The 20,541-nt window shown below is 40.7% G+C and overlaps 1 protein-coding gene across 1 annotated transcript in view; it reads right to left on the bottom strand.

Moving 5' to 3' along the window:
* Positions 1-20,541, bottom strand: part of SLC1A7 (solute carrier family 1 member 7) — a gene marked incomplete at both ends in the record, with an annotated part of 48,124 nt that overhangs the window by 10,604 nt on the left and 16,979 nt on the right. Inside the window, 4 exons of the mRNA XM_083868131.1 lie at positions 5,916-6,149; positions 7,566-7,665; positions 9,966-10,185; positions 10,968-11,010. Of these exons, the coding sequence (XP_083724257.1) occupies positions 5,916-6,149; positions 7,566-7,665; positions 9,966-10,185; positions 10,968-11,010 (597 nt within the window). The remainder of the gene's footprint in view (positions 1-5,915; positions 6,150-7,565; positions 7,666-9,965; positions 10,186-10,967; positions 11,011-20,541) is intronic.

The raw sequence follows: 20,541 nt of genomic DNA, 5'->3' as shown, positions 1-20,541 counted from the left end.
TGATGTCATGAGTAATGAGACTGCATTCAAATGAGTGAGGGGGTATTTTTTATGGCACGTCAGTTTGTATGGAAAATAAGTAACACACCAGAAAAAAATACACAAATCACAAAATATTTTCCTTGCTATTATACCAATTTTAATTCACTGCTCACTATCTGAGACTATTTAAATAGATGCAAACTTCTTCAAAATTATTCCAAAGTTACCTCTTAAAAAAGATGGTAACAGGGGACACTGTGATCTTCAGTGTCCTGTTGTTCTGTGATTTACATGCCCCGAGACAGGAAATCCAGGTGTCTTCCCCCTGGTTTGGCAGTTCAGGTTGCTCTGCCACCATCTCTAGTGACCCTTACATCACAATGTGGCTCCAATACCTAAATTTTATAATGAGCATTAGCTGTTCTCAACTGAAGCTAACACATTGGATCTGCAAATTCTTTCTCAGTCGTTGCAAATGTTCTACAAAAGCACATTTTATATGAGAGATTTCAAAAACTCTGAAATCACAACCCCAAGTTTGCAGGAATGCCTAAGCAAAATGTTTCCATGAGTAGGAGTTGTCATTTTCTATTTGTGCAAGCTGTTGTTCGAGGAAAGTAACTGTGTTTGGAGAGCAAAAGTAGCTTCCTGCCATGGAAACACGAAAGAAAAAAGACAAGGCTATGTTTTCAGTATGATATCTCTGTTTTCTATAACTTTATGAAGTCTGACTGCTGAGTGATTTACTACAAACTGGCAGTCACTGCCTGAAAATCCAGACCAGAGTCTCTCTCTAGGTATGTAAATATGCTGGAAAGACAAGAAAGCAATGGAAATCTGATTACCTCCTGTTACTGGGGTATATTAAACGTTTAAATTCAGACAGTCCTAGTATTTAATCAATATTTACTTTGAAAAACAAACACAGCAAAGCCTAACCCCATAATCCTCAAGCTGCTCATGAGATGTCATTTCTCTCTCGGGCATGCCTGTCATTTTTCACTCAGTCATTTGTGAATGAAATTCTCTGCCTCTTGTTTACCATAAAATGTTCATCAAAGAAGAGGCTGTGGCTCACAAATAATAAAACTTAAAGTCCTGGGAGTAGCTGCAACTAGGAGCAGACTCAGTAGCATTTCTAGATGTTCTGACTAGAGGTTTTCCCAAGAAAAATTATTTAACGCATTGTCTCCCTTTTCTGCAGCTACTCAGTTTTGGAGAGTTACTTGTTTTCAAAGACAGTCTTCCCTCAGACATTTGGCTTTTCTGTAACAAAACCCTGTCTGATTTCTTTGGGTGGAAATGAGGACCAAAGATAATCTTACAAGTCCTTGCCACCTTGCCCACACTCTGACATACCAGAATATTAAACCCAAGTGTCTGCCTATTCTGAGGGCAGAGAGCTGAACTCTCAAACATGCAAATTTTATCTGATTAACATGTTATAATTTGGTTGAAATGTGAAAAATACTGTGCAAAACAATCTCATAATACCAATGGCAAACGCAGTGAAATCTGTATCTATTTCCATCGTTGTAAACAGATTTTGTGACACTGATTTTGCAAAAATTCAACTTTAAAACTTGTGCACTGTCTCACAGTTAGTTGTATCTTTCATTTGAATTTTATGCTGACTGAAGTAAAATTTCCAAGGCGCATACCAACACATTGGATTTGTTGTTTGTTAAATATTACAATAATAAAGAAAATGGTCAGAATGTAAGTGCAGTGGTGATGAAAGACATGCAAGATATTTAAAGAAAGCAAATTTCCAGATTGTTTTACTTTCTTAGATGGGCAACTACTACATTGTCTCACTCAAATTTATGCACTGCATCTTAGAGTTAGTAGGATGTGTGTCCTACCAACTCCTGCTGGAAGACTTTCCAGAACTCTCTGCTCAGATGAGAAATTTAATTTATGATCTAGAGGTAGTCTTCTCAATTTGCACTAAATTTGCTTTTATGTGCTTTCTATATTTCTCCTTGCACAATCAGCTGTTGCAACACATAATGTTAAAAATCAGCTTCGTCCTCTCTCAGCCTGGATTGACCAAATCAGGCTTTTTAACCTCTCTCTTACAAGATTGCTGCTTTACATCCCTGATTACCCTTTCAGCAACTGTTTCCTAGAAATCAACTTCTCCTGAATACAGCCGACAAAAGTTATGTAGAACATCCTAGAAGAGGTCATCCAATGATGTTTCATTTTTACTCATATTGTATCATCTGGCACACACCAGAAAAATATATTTTATTTAAGGCTTTGTTATTGGTGGCTTTCAGGAGGAAAAGGCAAAAAAAAAATCCTACCGTAGTTTTGGAGTAATATCAATATATCATTTCAATATTATAAAAGACTATGAAATAATTTGTCTCATTTTTCTTTCTAGTTAAACTAGGTGAAGTTTGTTTTCTTGAAAGCTGCTTTTATCTAGTGTAAAACAGTGGAGCACTAACATTAAAGCCTGACATTTAATATTTATTACAAGGAAAAAAAAATACTCTAAAGCACTGATCTTAATCTGTTAAGTGTTTTAAAAACTGACCCAAAACTTTCAGCTGAGAGATATCTTCTCCCAACATTAACTCTAACAATTAAAAATACATTTTCAGAGTCCTATCTCAATTTTGGGATAAAATGCTGCAGCTGCAGAGACTGAGCATAAGCTAATGCTGGCCCAGGCCAAGCTCTTACTAGTGAGAGCCACAGAGACAGCCAGTCACTGTGGAAACAGCTGTTCAGCCTGCTCTGTTTATCTTATCATTCAAATGCATTTTGATATTTGCTCCAAAAAATCAGCAAACTGATCTCATCTCCCCTTTCTAAATCTGCCTTTAATTTACACTGTTCAACAGCCAAGATCTTAGTGTTTCATAAGCTGCAAAACCCTTATAAATTATAAACTCATGGTTTATAATTTGTCTTCAGAGAAAATGAAAATTGCTTCTTTTGATGGGATGTACCACTGAAAAGATGCTGCTTTAATTCATTAATGATATGGAAAGATGACCTAGAAAAACGAAATTCCCTCTTGCCATTGGAATGAGGAAAGCTAAAATCAAGAATCATTTTTCCTGCTGTCCAAATTCTGCTTTTTCAATGTGGTAAGAGGTGACAAGATCTGGGGCAGTGTGAGGGGAAGAAAGCAGAGTCAGAAATCCCCAACTGTGCAGCCTGGACACCCCAGAGCAGGGTGGGCAAGGGCAGCACGAGCTGTGCACCCCACAGTGATGCAGGAAAAAGGAGCTGTGCACATTCATTTGTGTTCTGTGAAGGATGGATATACCAAAGGAAAAAGATCTGCTTTTCTTCCTCTGCCTCTCCACTGATATTTGGTGCAAACCAAAATATTGCTGTGGTTGGGGGTTCTGGAGAAGTATAAGGGGACTGAGAATGGGGTGCAGAACCTTTCACTAAAGGGAAATGAGCAGAAATAATGTTGAGATTCAGTAAAATCTGTGCCATCAGATGGCTCTTAAGTGGCTTTCAGGTTCTCCTGTGTTACATTCTTGGGCTTTGTAAATGGTATTGTTTTTGCTTCTTGTAGTTTGATCCTTAGCTTTAAAAACAAGCTTTCCACAGGTGCAGAGTATCTGCAATGAGTATCAGCACACTGACCCGTGGTTCTCTTTCTATCTTTAGATGTAGACCTGAACCAACACATCTCCAAGAAACACATCAGGATTCTTAAAATCAGCTCTTTGTTCTCCTCTAGGATGATCTGAAAATCCAATACCCACATGACAAGTGTTATATAATGCCCCTGTGGCAAGTCTTATTTAACCAAATACAGATGTGTTGACTGTCAGGAGAGGCAGCTGTCCTGTCCAGCCCCAGTTATTTGTGCATGTTCTTTTGGCAACAGCTCAGTTATGTGCAGTATCCATTCCTTTCAGTGTAATGAAGGTGAAAAGTTCAGCTGTCTCTAGACAAGACACTGTGATTTGGGCAGAAAAACATTGGAAACCATGTTGGGCCTGTGTTGGATTTGCAAAATATACACATTCTTAAGGAGGGACAAGCAGCTAAATCCAAAAATGTCCAAGACCCAAATCCAGATGTTCAGAGCCTTCCCTCAGGACTCACCTTAAATTTGGTGGTACTTTGGCTTCTGTCAGTAAAGATACTAAATCTGGTAGCAAGTCCTGCTGGTGGTTCTGGTGCAGACTGAGCTGGCAGCTGGTGCCAGAGCTCTGTTCCCAAACTACACCCTCTTTGGGCCTAAAAGTAATTATTCCTTGCACAGCTGGAGGGAGAAAGTGCTGTCCCAAAGCACTTGATATCCCCAGAGACAGGGTCTTGTCTGGGAATCAGAACCCAGGAGAGTCAAAGTCAGCACAGGTCTAAGGGAAAGCTGAATTCTCTGTGTATTCCCCACTGTCAGAGGGCACTTTCCCATCATCTTGTAAGGGGTAAGGAAATGGGGCTGAAAAAATCCTCAAGTAAGAATTGGTTTCTCTTAAAGAGGCTCAGCAGACACAGACATCTCTCTCTCATCAGTTTCCAGACCAGTCAAGGACTCCTAAATTGATAAAACCAAAATGCAATGCAGATGCATAATATGGAAAATTAAGAAAAGTAATAATTTTGAAATTATGGAATACTGGAATACCTACTGATCTTGTAAGTCTTTATTAAACCTCCCTTGTTAATGGCATCTACACTAAAAAGTTGGATTTTTTTTATTCTAAGAAGAGAAATCTCAGATTTTTATTGAAAGCTATCTCTTTCTAGGAAAAAAAAACCCAGAGAATTAAAGGAATGGCACAGATTAAAAAACTGAGTTGTCAGCAAGAGTTTTTGAGAAGAGAATTTCTAGAGAAGCAGGGCGGGTAGTCAAGTGTGTCAAATGTGAGCCTGATTTTCCAACATTAACATCCTGGAGTGCAAAATTCTCATCTTACTTGAATCTAAGGATGTGGTGACATCTCAAGCTGCAAACTTTTTATGTTCTAATAAAAAAGATTTCCTTAATTATTTAAGCGTAATTAGAGTTTAAGCACCACCACCAAGTAATTTTTCTTGAGTTTGTGTTTCTCAGCATGTTGATCTTTGAAGCAAACTATTGTATATAAAAACACCTTGTAAAATGTCACAGTGGAAATCCAATACCTTCTGTACCAAAATAATAATTCCCTCCTCCCCCATCTTTTAATCTTCTACATTCCTTCAGTCAGAGATGCCATGAAACTGTGTTGTCATATCGGCTACACAGAAATGTTGTTTTAATTGTCATTTTTGTATCTGCTCCATGTAAGGCAATTCCAGCATTTTCAAGCACATCTCATGCACCACTTTATCCATGTTGGGAGGCATTTTCATAGCCTGTTCACAAGCTGGTTCCCATTTTCACTGTACCTTTGTTCAGCTATGGTTAAAGCTCATTGTACATTTTCCCTCAAAAGGGTGCAAAAGATATTCCTAGAGCACAACAGTTAATACTTTCCCAGTGCCAGACAATAGCTTGCAACCACAGTCTTTTGTTAATGTACCAAGAGACAAAGATGAGTGGAAAGGATAAAATGTTTCCACATGACTGAAATAGGAGGTTCCCCACTAATACCAAAAATGAATTCTGGACAAACTGCATGTCCCTCATATACATTAACTTTGTAGAAGCACAATATTTTTTATATGGAAAAAGAACTTATTTCCTTTCTAGTTCTCTACAAAAAAATGGTTTTGTCCAATACTTTTTAAACCAAGTGAAAACAATGTGACAAATATTATTGTCCAGTGGCTCCCACATAACTTCCAAATGTTGAGACACATATTATATTTTAAATTTATACCAGTGAATTCCACAGAGACCATTGCTCAGATACAGATATATCTGCACTGCTACAGCAACAGTGTGCTCTTCCCATGAGGTAGGTGTAGTAAGGAGCTAGGAAGTATTTTACTGGATTTGTCTAGAAACTCTATAATACCTGGAGGACGTGGCCAGAGCAATGAGCAAGGCTTGAAGGATCCCTCTGATGAAGACAATGGGATTCTTCTTGGTGATGAAGAAGTACATCATTGGCAGAATAAAGAGCCCGTGCACCACCAGGCCGCACACCACCGTAATGGCATAGAAACCCAGCTTCTTCCCAATGGCTGAGGGGTCATCCATTTCTAAGATTTTGCCAGCTATTAGGAACACAATTCCAAATGGAAAATACCTGAGCAAAAAAGAAAGACAGTCACCATTAGCAGACACATGGCAGCTCCTTCCAGTGGCAGTGACAGCACAGTCCGCGTTTGGCTGTTCTGTCTCCACACCAGAGGAGGATGCCCAGAGCTCTGGGCTGAACATTTTTTTCTGTGGGGTCCCCCTCAGCACAGCTGAGGTTATGGTGCTGGCAAAGAACAACTTTAAAACGTTTTGGTTCCAAAGGCAGCTCTGATTTCCTAGCTTCAGGCAGGTAAATTATTGGGAGGAGGGGGAATGAATCCTTAAGCTCCTCTCATGTGTTTGTGCTCATGTAAGCTGTTCATGGATTTTCGTTGGAAGCTCTTAAGTAAACGTTTATGTTGCCTTTGGAAGACAGAAGAGAAACACCAACATGCATTAGACATGCTCTTGGACTGCCTAGAGGTTTTATTTGGGGCAGATGAATAGGCAGAAGAATTGTTAGTTTCTGAATCCACTCTGGACAGGTGCTTTATCAAAACTGTTGTGCTTCTGTGCGCAGCTGCATACAAAGTCATGGATGCCAAAAAGCTTTAGATTAAAAAATGAATAAATCTGGGAGCATCTAGACATCTTCTACTTGCAGCTGCACCATCTCCAGAGACTTGACAGTACTTCCTCATTTTTCCAGGAATCAACTACCTCTTTTGACGTATCCACCCAAGCAAGCATTTCCTGACCCAGCTCAGTCAGATTGAACCACGTAGCTGGAAAGAGAGGCTGAGTGCTCTCTATGAAATGCAGATTCATGGGGAGAAAGGCCAAATTGCTGTAAAGACTGACCAGTAAAGAAGAAAGCAAATAAAACCCATGTATGTGCCCCCATTGCTCAGAAAGGAAATGAATACAGCTCTGGGATGTGTCATCTAACCATATATTCTCCAGAGTGCTGGTTCCCTGCCCCACATCAGGCTGATCCACACTGGGGGACATCCTGAAGTGGGAAGAAGGTGCTAAGCTGATAGCTCTTGTTGGCAGCCACCTGCTCTTCCTCTGACTTTTGAGGGAAGTGTGTTGGCAGGTCTGGCTGGGTCTGCAGCAGTGCTGGAAGGGATGGAAGTACCAGCTAGAGCATCCCATTGTGCTTCTCCTTTGTGTGGGCTGTGATCCCTCTTGGCATGGCAGGGATTGGCAGTGCCCTTGGGCTGTACAGCACACCCCACCCAGCTATACCATGTTCTGTTATGTGAGAGTAACATAGAGGGTGTCCTATCAAAAAGATGGTACAGATCAGGGACAGATGTATGTGCATCCTCAAATGCTGAGGCCCTGCAAAATTAAGGGCTGTTCATCCTCATTTATTTCCCTGGAAATAAATTTGTGAGATTCCTGTGCATTTCCTTTTGTTGAAATATTCTTACTCTGTTTAAAAAATATTGATTTTCTTAGTAAAATAGTTACTTACCAAACAGCAACTGCCACTATCTTCATGACAGATTCATTCAAACACTGGCAAAAGCTGACCAAGGGGACACCACTGTTCCCCATTCTTCCCAGCATGATACCTGCAATCAAAACATTTGGGTTCAGTTTCTCAGGTGTATTCACATAGCCCCAGTGCTTTCCCTCCCTGCTGAAACTCAAAGCTCCCTGGTAGAAATGCTGTGTCCTTAACCATCAGTCATAGAGCCCTGTGAGGGATTTATCTGCTCTCAGTGACCCAGACAAACTGAGAAAGACAAACTGGAAGACGAACTGAGAAACATTTTCTGGTGAAGAAATCTGTCTCTGCCTAAAACCAGACAGCACCAACGAGGACTTGGGAGGCAAAGCCAGGTTTTGAGGTTTGCTCTGGTAATGGGGAGTTAGTAATGAAGCCTCTGTCATATTTTTAGTAGCTTTCTGTCTACATGATAATAATTAACCTTTATAATCAGTCAGGCTTTGCAGTTTTGGGGGAGGTAAGGAAATGCAGATTCATGGGGAGAAAGGCCAAATTGCTGCAAAGACTAACCAGCAAAAAGAAAGCAAATAAAACCCGTGTATGTGCCCCCACTGCTCAGAAAGGAAATGAATATAGCTCTGGGATGTGTCATGTAACCATATATTCTCCAGACAGTGTTAGTTTCCATTAATGCATATAAATAGATTACATTTTCCTATAGTTAATTATCCTCCCTGAAAGGATTATAAGTTTCTCAAGAAAGCACTTCAAAAAACTGGCTGCACCAAGAGAGTTTGCCTTTGAGGGGAGCTGCCTGGGGAAGCAGGGGCTGGCAGTGGGGTGTGTGCTGCACTTGCTCTGGATGTTCCGTGTCCTTGCTTTGAGCAGGAGCCCAGCTCTGTCCCTTGGAGCCACGTCTCAGCTCCAGAGCCATCCCCTGCCGAGGTGGGAGGGAGCCTTTCAGCTGCCTTATCCAGGGATTTCACAATAGCAGTGCTCTCAGGATGTGAGTTTGTGAGCCTGTTAGAATTCATCTAAGCCATAACTTTCAGTTCAGAAGACAACGCTCTTTCATTAATCTGTTTCAATGCCTCCGTTTTGGGGGGGTGCAGAAAGCTGAAGACAGCCATAAATGCTTGGCTACATCCTTTATTTGAAACAAGAGCCTGAAATAGTCCCTGGTGATAATGGTTGTTGAAGGTTTGGTGTCTGAGGTTTGTTGGTGGCTGATACAGCCAGAGGTGACCCAGCAGCCATGCTGTGGGTGACAATCCTGGGGCTGTTTTGTGGACAGCAGCCAGGAAGAAACCAGCTCTCAGCTTCCACCTCCTGAGCCCCGGGCCAGCAGGACTGAGGGGCTCGGTAAAAGTCGTACATTCAGTTCTGGGCAGACAATGAATGATCTTCTGTTCTCAGAAGTAGAAAACTGCCCTTGGTCCTAATAAGTAGACGTAATTAATTCATTCATATGCAGTACGTTTTGAGTGGAATAGTGTTTCTGGTGATGTTGTGCTTTGGAAATGGACTATAAAATACTACAAACTGGGAGACAGCCAGTTTCCAGCAGGGTTGTACAGGGAATACCACCCACTGGAAAAGCTAAAAAAACAGAGACAAATCTACTAATTCCAGGTTTGAATCTTGACCCCTTGTGCTGGTATGAACCATAATATAATAAATATAGTCAAAGATGTTTTATGGAACTAACTTTGCTGACCAGATTAACTTCCAAGAATAAATTTACATAAGGAAAATTTGATCAGCATTTTCTTATAAAAGTCATCAGAACTTTATGATTAACTAGGAAATGTTTGTTTAAATTTCTTCTTTCAAATCCACAAACATAATATAACACACATGGCACCAATGAGTTCCTCCAGCAAGTTAAATTAAGTAAATAAGCTCTTACAGACAGAAGCTCTTACTCTGACAAGCTACTAGATGGTATATAACTATCTTCATTGCAGGATACAAAAAATAAAATCAAGAGGTTTCAATTAAAAAAGGAATATCCACAGATTTTAAACTCATAAAAAAATATGGGTTGGCATACTGGTAGAGGGGCCATGAGTCTGATCTGGTGGTAATTCCTACCTCCTCTGAGCACACTGTACAAGGTTGTTTTACAGTCAGCAAAAGAGGGGTCATAAATAAAAGCTCAAAATAATTAAGGAAAAAAAAAGATTGTAAGTGAATGCACAGAAAACAACTCTGTGGAACAAAAATTATCAAGGGTTTTGAAAATTTGTCTTTGAAAGTGTGAGGGGAACAGCTCTGTAACAATCTTGCCTTTCCCCCCCCACAAAATTTAGACAGAAGCAGTTAAAAAAGCTGAATCAAGAAACCAAGCAACCCAACCCCAATCCTTTTCTCTTAAATGGACACTTGGATTATTACAAATCAAACATGTCTGCAACCTACCCATCGTGGCAGAGAATATCACAATCCCAAGTACATTCATGCCATCACTAGCCCCTGGCTCTGATTTGTAAATCACTTCAGGAGGGGGGGTGATATCCAAGGCAAAGTTCTGGACGTTGGATCCATTCTCGTCCTGCACTCCGTATATTATAATGCGACGAGTGGTGCTCTCAGATGCTGCTTTGTTGGATTTAATGATGGGAATACTCCTGGTGCGATACTGAAAGAAAACAAAGCAGTTTTTATTGCAATATCCCAGCAGGAATTGATAGCTGAATGAGACCTCCTAAGTGCTCTGTTTCAACAGTGCTGCATGTTGAAGGGACAGGCATGAAAGGGAGAATGAACATTCCTGTCCCTATCTGATAAAATCTGTAAAAACAGTTGAATTTTTGGAAAAGTGTAAAAACCCCAGACTTTCCTATAATCAGACCCTGGTGCAGCAAACACTTTGCCTCCTGACAGAGCTACTTTCCTGTAAGGTATAATTAGGAATGACTCCCTGGAGGTTCTGAGTGCCCTTCTCTTTGTGAGGTTCCCATGAAATATCCCCCCAGGTGAAATAAATACAGCCATGCCTCTTGCTCACTCAGAACTTTTAGATGAGCTTTTCTGGCCAAATTCCAACCTGAGTAATTAGATTCTTCCCCAATACATTATTTTGTTGCTTTAATTGAACATGGCATTCTGTTCTTCCTTCTTGTGGTGTTGCTGGGTGCTGTTAAATGTATTCCAGCTCTCCTCAAGTGGATGTGGAGCTGATGCAGGAGTGCATATCTATTCTCTAGTCACACTAGAGAGCATTTTATCCCTGTTTTGCCTTCAGATACCATGGCTGCTGAGGCTAATGGAATGGGACTCATTAATTCCTAAATGCTGAAAATACTTATAGTGTCTGCAGTCATATGCCATGTCTGTATCTGGGTTGTGTTTTACAAAGGTACATGTTTCACATAATGCTGGCTCATGTCTTTCATCAATAAAAGGAATATAGCCACTTACCTGCTTGAATGTGGCCTCAACAAGATTGGCTGGAAACATGTTCCTAAAAATGAACAAATAGAAGAATAATTTCTATGGAATTGAAACCAACTTTTTTTTACTGTGTGTTGGGTCTGCCATGATAAATCAGTTCTTTGTCCTGCTGGAGAGCAGGGGCTGGGCAGGTGCAGAAGATGCCACTCTCTCTCTCCCACTGTGCCATACAGCTGTGCCTGGCAGAGCACGGCTCAGCAGAGATACAGCTCCTCAGAACTGGAGTTTTGGGACTTTGCAAACACCTGGGGTGAGGCCCAGGAGCTCTGGCTGCAGATTCTGGCTCTGCCACAGTCTCCATGTTGTAACTGGGGTGACACAATTGCTATGATTCCCTTCCCCATCTGCTGATTGGGGGAATGAATATTCTTTTATTCCATATTTTGTCCTCTCTACTTAGATAATGAGCTGTTTATGACAGTCAGGGATGTATTCCTGAGACCTCTGGGTGCTGTAATGTACTTTGGGACTTCTAAATACTCCTGTGCTAATTCATAAACTGTAGTACCCCTGCTACATTTTCATCACTAAAATTGCAAGTGATGTAGAGTTTGCAGTGGTTTGAACGGTTTTCTTCTCAGAAAGGGGATCTCATTCCTGATTAAAAGAGTTGAGATTAGAGCTGTACAGTGCTCAGTTTTATTTTGATACAGTTCTGAGGCTTCAGAACCTGAATGAGGCCAGTGGCTTCATCTTTGCAGAGCTACAGAGGAAGGCAATGACCCAACACTGAGATTGCAGGGAGATCAATAGGTTTCTAATTTCAAAAGGGACCCTTTTTGTCACCTTTTCTGATTTGCTGTGTATCTCACTCTGTAACATTTCACACAATTTTATTTGGAGCTCATTTACAACTTCAGTTTGAGCTGGATAATACTTTGCAGAAAGACATTAAATCCTGATTTGAAATGGAGAGCACACCCTCTACAGGTTTCAAAGAGGAATCATGGTATAATTGGGAAAAAACAGCTAAAAACTCATACATTTCCATGCAGCATTTGGGAATCAATATTTTTGTGATGATTCTAATAGGATCGTTTTCAGGACTCATTTATTTCCAACTCTAAGTTTCTGAACCTTGGGGCAGAAGACAATGACAGTCTATGACCCAATTATCTTCTTTCATATACCTGTATTTATGCAAGGAGAAACTCCTGAGTTCTCCAACAAAATGACTTTGAATTAAAAGTCCTGCTTAAACCCCAAGACAGGTTAACACTCAAATATATGTGAAAAGTCTATTCTCAGTTCTGAAGAGAATTGCTGTGTGTATGGACAGTTAAATGCATGCTGAACCAGAGACATCTTCCAGAGCTGCTTTCCTCTCTGCAGCAGCAGCAGCAGCACATACTTGTTGTAACAAAGTCACTGTGCAGCACTGCCTTAGAAAACATTTTTCCCCTATATTAAGTGATCATAACATGATATTATGGTCACACTCAAAAGTATGAGGTAGATTCTGCATCAGTAGCATCAATCACTGAGAGCAATTGCTACAAAGAGGTAATTAATTATCATTTTTAGGGAGAATTCTGGGAGAAAATTTTTAATTAAGTGATAGTAGTACTGTCTAATGAGCAAAACAGAAGACTGAACATGAGAGGGACTTGTTGGCCTGCTGCTTGAGAGCAAATGAGTCTCATAAAGGCATTGTATTGTCTCTGCAGACTGTCCATGGAGCTCCTGATTCTCTGGTTCAAATGTTAAATGTGTAGCCAAAGCAAGACACAGACAGGAGGCAGCTGTGCATCCTTTCCCTGTCAGGTGCAGGCACAACCTTCTGCCTGAGCCCTGGGGCTTGACTGACACAGGGAACCAACTGAGGAACAGCTGGAGGGAGCTGGGCCAGGGAAGATGGAGAGGATGTTTATAGGAGAGGGAAGCTCTGGAGAGTAAAGGTGGTTACTGCTTTATTATGGCTCATGAGGGAATTCTGCTTCCAGATTGTTAAAGTCTTCATGAATATTCACTTCTCTTTGTTTCATGATTTGAGATGCTGAGCTGAAAGGTGCTGTGGGAGTGCTCAGTGTGCTGGCTGTGCTCTGCCTGCTGTGGGAATGTGAAATATTCTGAAAGCAGAGATCCACACAGACATTCCAGCACAGCTGTGAATATGCACCTCACGTTAGAGCTGTGGCTTTACTCAGAAACCTGAATTTAATTGCTGATGATTTCCACTTTCTCCCTCATAGTCCTAATTAGTAGAATTAAGAACAATTAAGACTGCTTGAGAAACGAAATATCATATGGTTAGTAGCTAGATTAAATGTTAGACAAATTTGTAGAGGATTAAAGCATTTTGTTTCTTTATCATTCTTTATCCTGCAGGAATTACAACTACCCACATAATACTAGATGCTGGAATTCTCCCAATATTTTTTAATAAATTATGCACTGTGATCCAGTCTTTGAGACTGACCTTACCAAAGATACACAATTTATCTGGTGAAAGGATGTTTGCCAGAGCCTCGGCTTATTTTCATTTTAAGCTGGTTTACTTGGATTGAGAAAATCCAGTGTTAGCCAAAATGAAGTTTTGTTAATTAAAAGCATTTAAGAGAGCAATTGGTGGATGAGATCTTTAATGGACTAAAAATGAGAAGAAAGAATTGAGCTGCCACTTAGAGATGGAAGGTGACTGGGAGGGTTTCTTGGTTCTGTCAGGCCTCTTCAGAAACACTTCTTGCTTGAGGAGTGTGTTTTCCTGCACATTGATATTTGCAGCCACGAGCTGGATGTTTAGACAAGACCTCCTGGGAATGGTCCAGAACGAGAGACTGAAGGGACAGTGACGTGGAGGATTTGACTTTTAGTACAGAACTGGGATGGGCAGGGCTGGCTGGATCCTCACAAGGTCCTTGGGGTAGCCCTCCTGTGGCCCACCAAGCCTGAGTCCTGGGGAATGCTGTGGGGTGGGAGCTTCAGTCTGGCTCAAAATCCAGACATTTGCCCAAACACACAACAAAATTAATGGCAGAGTGTTGTAGTCTGTCCATCTCTGCCCACTTCTATTCCAAGCAGCCAACCTGCCACCAGCCTGGCCCCAGCAGATCTCTGTGAGCTTTACTGCAGCTCTGGATGAGATCCAGATGTGCCCACATGGATCTGGTCCCAGCATCATAAAGTGAGGCTGTGTCTGCTCAGGCACTGTGTTTGTCACTGATGTACACTGAATTAAAGACTCTGCCAGCACTTACAAAGGAGTGATTCAAACTGAGCTCATCATTGCTGTCAGCACCTAGAAATACTCTTGTGTTTGTTCAATTAAGAAAGCCAAGCAGATAAAATGCTTCTGAAGTTCCAGCATTGCTTGCAGATTGCTTACAAAACATGAGTCACAAAATAATAGGGCAGGAAACTTAACATGATCTGGGATTCATTTCTCTAGCACAATCAACATTGTCTCTAACCTCAGTGGCTCAGTTCAGCATTCCTAGCAGAAGTAATTTCACTTAAGAGTAGGAAATTAAACCTACTGCACAACAGTGACCGAGTCTGGTTTAAAACATGGATAAATTTAGGTCTGAGACAAGGGTATTGTTGTAAAGCAGAAACTGAAGACATAGGCTTTCTGGTTACATAAAAAATTAAAAGCTAGAACACTGCCTGCCCTGAGGAATAACATTTCCCAGAGCATCTTCTGCCTCAGGAACTCTGCCAGATAGAGCAGGAGAATTCAGCTGAGGCTAAAAGGGTGAATGTGCATGAAACTTCAATATCAGCTCAGTGAACCTTCTACAGATCTGAGCTACTGAGCCCAGCTGGCAGAGCAGGCCAGGGCTGCATTTGCTGTGACAGCAGCACAAGTGACCTACTAATCACCATCCTTGACTACAGCCTGCTGTGGTGCACAGGCTGCTGCATTCTACGAGCAAATTTTGGAGCCCTTCCCTAATTCTGCATGGGATAAGAGGATTCAGATGGAGGTGTATTGAATTAGGAAAGTGTAATATGAGACAACTATGGCAACGTATGTTCTGCACTTTGGTAGTTGTGGATTTTAGGAAATCCTAAAGGCTTGTATACAGTGCAGGCAGCACCTGGTCTGAGCAGCAGTTCTGAGGGTGCAGCTTCCCGTTAGACACAGGACAAATCAGCATCTTGCCAAATTGGAATGTCCTCTTCCCTTCCCCATTGTCTCCCAGCAACTGACCTATGAATTAATAGAGTTGATTGGTTTTGCTCCCCTAATTTCAGCTGCTTTAGGAAGCTGAATTGCATTAAGAAGCCATTCTTCAGCACTGCCCCCAGGATGTGGGAGCCCTCTTGTCTCTTTAGAAGGTGGTTGGCTCTGAGAAGCACAGCAGTGACACAGAGAGCAGCCCTGTTAAACTGTGTCACTGTGACACTGTTGACTGAACTGTCCAGAGAACATGAACCTGCAGCTACTGGGACAGCTCTTTCACATCTCCTGGGTAACTTCTGTTAGAAACAACAGGCCAGATTCTGGTTTCAGTAACGCTACTGAATATCTGAAATACTCATTCTGAGTCCTCCTCACAGTGTCATTAACTCAAAGCATTCAGCTTTTGCAGATCCTTTCAGTCACAAACGAGGCCAGTGGCTCTAGCACTGCCACAGGTACGGCAGATGTTGTTTCCTTGTCTCACAACACCCCTTCCCTCTGGCACTCTGTGCTCTGCAGCCCCAATCTGGTTTTGCTCTCAGACTTTGATGTTATCAGCACCTAATCCCTGCCACACCAGACAGTCTGGCTGCAGCCTCCAACGCTGTGGAATTAAAGCCACCAGACTGGGGGTTTTGCTACATATGTGTCCTCATAATATTTATTGGCCTATATTTGCACTAGGCATAAAGCAGCTTTGCATGCTCTGCTCTCAAATTTGAGCAAGTGTAGCTGAGCTTGCAAGAACATTGTTTTAAGGCTGGGAATTTGACAGTATTCTAATATTTAAGTGTTTGAGACCTTACCCTGTCCCTATATACAACAAAGGTACAGAGAGCAAAACCAGAGCCTGAATGGCTTGACATGAGAACTGTAAAGTTTTCAGGTTTTCCAAAAATGAACAGCACAGTGGCTCCTATTTACTATAGGCTAAGGTCATTCTCAGTGACATTACCTTAATCTCAAGAATTTGTTTAATTTTTATGTCCTCTGCATGAATTCATCATCAGCTGTGTAGACTCCTCACTACTGTCACCCGTGAACCACAAGTCCTGTCATTAGTCATACATCTGATACCTTCCTGCTGGTGTCAGGGGCTCCTGCAGGGTTTGCACTGCTGAAACCAAGGGCAAAACTTAATCCAGAAAGACCAAAAAACAACCTATAGCAGGGGCCATGTGAGAAACCATCTTGCACATCAGTAGTCACCTCCAGTGCCTCATCTCATTTCCCAGCATCAATCGTACTACCTCCTCCTAAAAGGACCAAAGAAAGCTTTTGCAGAATTAATGAGGCACTAAAATCCTCATTATTGGGATAAAAAGTACTTAGAGAATGCAAAAATCACTAATCAGCTCTAAGTTACTTTCTTTTGCTTTGGTTTTTATTTTTTTTTTTCAAAGATCAGAGCAGAATTTATATTGTGGAATCATTTTGTCAAATGTGGGCTTTTTAATCTGTCCTGAGGGCTGCACAGCATTTCAGTTCCAGTAAGGGATCTGAACTTTCTTACCCTGCTTCCTCTGAAAGAAAAGGTCCTGTCAAAGCCCCAGCAGGGCTGTGGCTGTCTGAAAGTGGAAGCACAAGAACATCACAGCTTTAGGCATCTCAAAAAGGCTGGATTATATCAAAGGTAACATGACAGGCCCAACGTATTTCCACTGTGGTTCCAGCAAGGCAAGTTATTCCATAAAAAGTGAATGTTTACACTGGAAGAGGTCCAGACCCCTTGTCAGGAGGATGGACAACAAATTCCCCTGCAAAGTCGAAGCTTTCCTAGTGCAGTTTTAATTCCTGGCCCCTTGTGCATCTCCCACTCTGTGACTAAAGCCTCCTGACCAGAGAGCAGAATTTGCTTCACAGCCCATCTCCTCATGGTGGTTTTCATCATGGAATTATCTTTATTCCATGCTGGATTCATTTGGTGCCAAATAGAGTCCACACATTTAGAGGCATGAGAGTTCTTTATAAATACTTAAGGTTCGGGCTCCTGTGGAGATTGAACTCTTAAAAATTAACCAGAAGCAAAGACATGGGCCCAGTGCAGAATATTTCTGGCAAAAGGTTGGTTTTGTGAGACAAAAAAACCCTGACAATCTGAGAAGAGTAAAAAATGGTATTTTGCCATAGGGGACAGATAAATATTTCTATCATAATACACAGTGGCTTTTGGCAAAAAATACATGAATGTACAGCATAGTTATTTTAAAAAGTTCTTTCATAGTTTAAATCTGATTCATTTAATGCACTCTAAAAGATCTTACTGTGCCTACATACAATTCAGTCTTCAATTGTAAACTTCTAAAGGTGTGTGTGATTCCTGATTCTGCACAGCCTGGACTTTTCCCACAATAGATCCTGGGTTTTTCCTGCCCTATTTTCAAGAAACACAATTTCAATAATATAAAATATAGCCCTTAGCTTGAAAAAAGGGAAAGGAAGTGATTTTAAAGAGTGCTCAGGATTGCCATGAAAACATAAATCCTCTACCGTGTTTATATCCTCTTCTAACTCTTACTGGTATAAAAATAAAACCTCTCTTGGTTAAGCCAAATTGATTTTCTGGCTACCTGCTATTAAATTGGATGCAATCCTAAATATTCAGTGGTAAACTGCTCTGATTTCTCCTTCCAGTAAACTTCAGAAATGTACAAATTTATTTGTCATGGGTCAAGGTGTGATTTGATCCTGTCTGCCTTCACTGAATTGGTTTATTTGTGGCTTTTGAGCTAAATAAGTTTACAATGCCACCCTGTCTTGTTAGACTTGAGGAAAACCAATAATGTGTATGAACCCTGCACCTGCTGGTGCCCAAATCTGCAGTGAGGCTGATATAAAACAGGAGAGGGAACCCAGTTTGGCTGGGACTTTGTTTGTTTGTTTTATTTCATAAGCCAAATTTTATTTCCCCTGGTGACAAACGCAGGTGGCACAAGTTCAGTTGCAGCAGAATCTCCCCTTCTGAATCAAAGGTAACAGATGTTGTGGAAATATTAACTGCTAATGTCAACACTGTTGTCCTGGCTCACAGAACAAGTTTTGCAAATATTTGTCCTCAAATTATGGGCATTTTCTATTTTTCTAGTCAGGTGATTATGCTACAAAACTAAACCTAATATTTTAAATTGATCACCATTCCTCTAAGTATGTCCCTTTTTGTCCTTTTGAACAAAACACTCAAAATCTGAATTATTTTTAAAAAATTATATCTTGCCTTTCTTAATTTCATATCTCATAAAAGGCTACTAAAATGTCACTTATTTTTTGGGGACAAACTATAAAGTTAATTACAATAATTCCCACAGGAAGAAGAAGACAGAGATGTTTGTTGATTCGTTGCTATTGAGATGCCCCAAAGCCACATTTCTGCAGGTCTTGTATGAGCTGGGAATATTTCTTCTGGCCCCACAGAGTTTTCTGAACAATCCTCAGTGAAGTGATTTCTTTTCCATGTGTTTTGGTTCTCAAGCTGTAGGAAAGGAAAATGCTCCTTGCCTACCTCACAGAAGTATTGCACAGCATGAAAATGAATCCATAAAAACTCATAAAGCACCAGGTGCTTAAAGACAACATGATCCTTAGCCTGAGGATTATATAGAGCTTTAAATGGCAGAAAATATACTTTCATAGGCCTTGCAGTGTTTGCAGCTGAAACCTTGAATAAAATGAGGGCAGATTTGTACATTTGTCTCAATGCAGCAATAAAGTGGCAGCTAAAGAGAGAAGCATCTTCAGAACAGCCTCTCCTGCACAGCTTCAGAGTCACAGCTGCCTCCTGAACTGGTCCTTAGTCCAGATCCAATACAGAGGGGGAGGTTCTGCAAGGGGAGGTTCCTGCACAGGAACCCTCTGGTTAAATGGGCATCTTCCACCCAGTCTCCCCGGGGTTCTCTTTAGTAAGAAAATCTTTCAAGTACAGCTGTTTAGAGTGGAAAAAAAAATAATATATATATATATATATTTTTTTTTTTTTTTGAACTGTGGATGCAATTTTTGAGGCATGAAATTCAGAATGTTGATGAGATTATGCATTTCCTGGCTGATATGAGATTTAGGGCCATTTCAGAATTACGCACCACAGTGTCACTGTTATCTCCTCACCAAATCATTTTTGTTTGGGGTTTTTTGGTTGGTTGGGGTTTTTTTTACATATTGAATAAATATACAGTGGAAATGCCATCTACAAAATAATGCAAAATAATAATAATGTGTTTATTGATTAGTGTTGCAAGTGTTTAGGATAACTACAAGGGTCTGCACTAGTTTTTTGGTTTCATTTTTTGCTGATTCAGTATAATCTTTAATTTTTAATTAAAACCAGTTCTAAAAGCAAAAATCTCACACAAAAATTCAAGATATTGAACTTCTAGCAACACCTTTCCTGCCAAAAATTGTAGACTTGACAATGTCATATGTAACATCACAAGAAATAATGTTTTCCATCATTTCAAAGTGGCTTCAAATCTGAAATCAATGAGGGTGAATACATGTACCCCCATGCCAAGATTCATGCTTTTAAAATAAACCTCACAATAATGTCACATATATCATCTCTCCACTTGTACATTTAGCATTCTTCATTTGCAGAATACCAGATGCTTCCTGTGTAAACTTCTGAGCACATATGCAATTGATAAATGGAGAGGAAATTAATGAATTGAGAAGATAAGCCAATCTGGGCTGAAAAGGATGGTTTCCAGCTGTGAATGGAAGTGATTTATCATTGAGCTAAAGGATCAGCTTTTCTAGCTCAAACCAGCGGATACATCATTACATTTAATCCAGACTTCCACACAGATATTTAAGAGTCTTGCAACTGACTGCAGCAGAGCCAGGATTTCACCCATAGTGTTTGCCTAGGCTGAAAGCCCATTCCCCACAGTTCTGTTGTTATTATTTATTTATTTAGTGAGTGTGGTTATTTCTGGAGCAGAGGAATAAAAGCCATCCCTTTGTGCTCTCAGGATAGAAAGATTGCAGCTGTGGCTGCTGCTTAGCACAGCAAAAGGACACAGCTTTATTCTCTCTTTTTAACCTTTTCTAATGAGAGGGGCTTGTTGACCTTGTCATTGTTGACACCTGCCCAAACCAGTGAAGAATTTAAGGTTTTGCAGACTAGAAGCACGTGGCTGCTTGGAAACTTGAACACCTGAAGTGTGCACACAAGATACTATGATTTCCTTGGGTAAATGTTTGTTCAAAATGAAATTATAGACATTAGAGGACATGGTTTTTTGACCTGCAGTGAGGCTCAGTAGAATAAAGTGTTCCCAAATCTCACCACAACACCCCTGGGTACAGGGTGTACAGGGAGTAGCCAGGCAGAGGGGAAGAGTGTGACTCAGGTCTTGGTCTTTTTTTGCAAACATAATAACATAGAAAATTTTGATATTGAAAACCCAGATTACTTTCCAT

This window comes from Zosterops lateralis, assembly GCF_965231275.1.
Source record: "Zosterops lateralis genome assembly, chromosome: 9".
NCBI lineage: Eukaryota > Metazoa > Chordata > Aves > Passeriformes > Zosteropidae > Zosterops > Zosterops lateralis.
The sequence above is the reverse complement of the archived record's forward strand: the minus strand, read 5'-3'. Positions and strand labels throughout refer to the sequence as shown.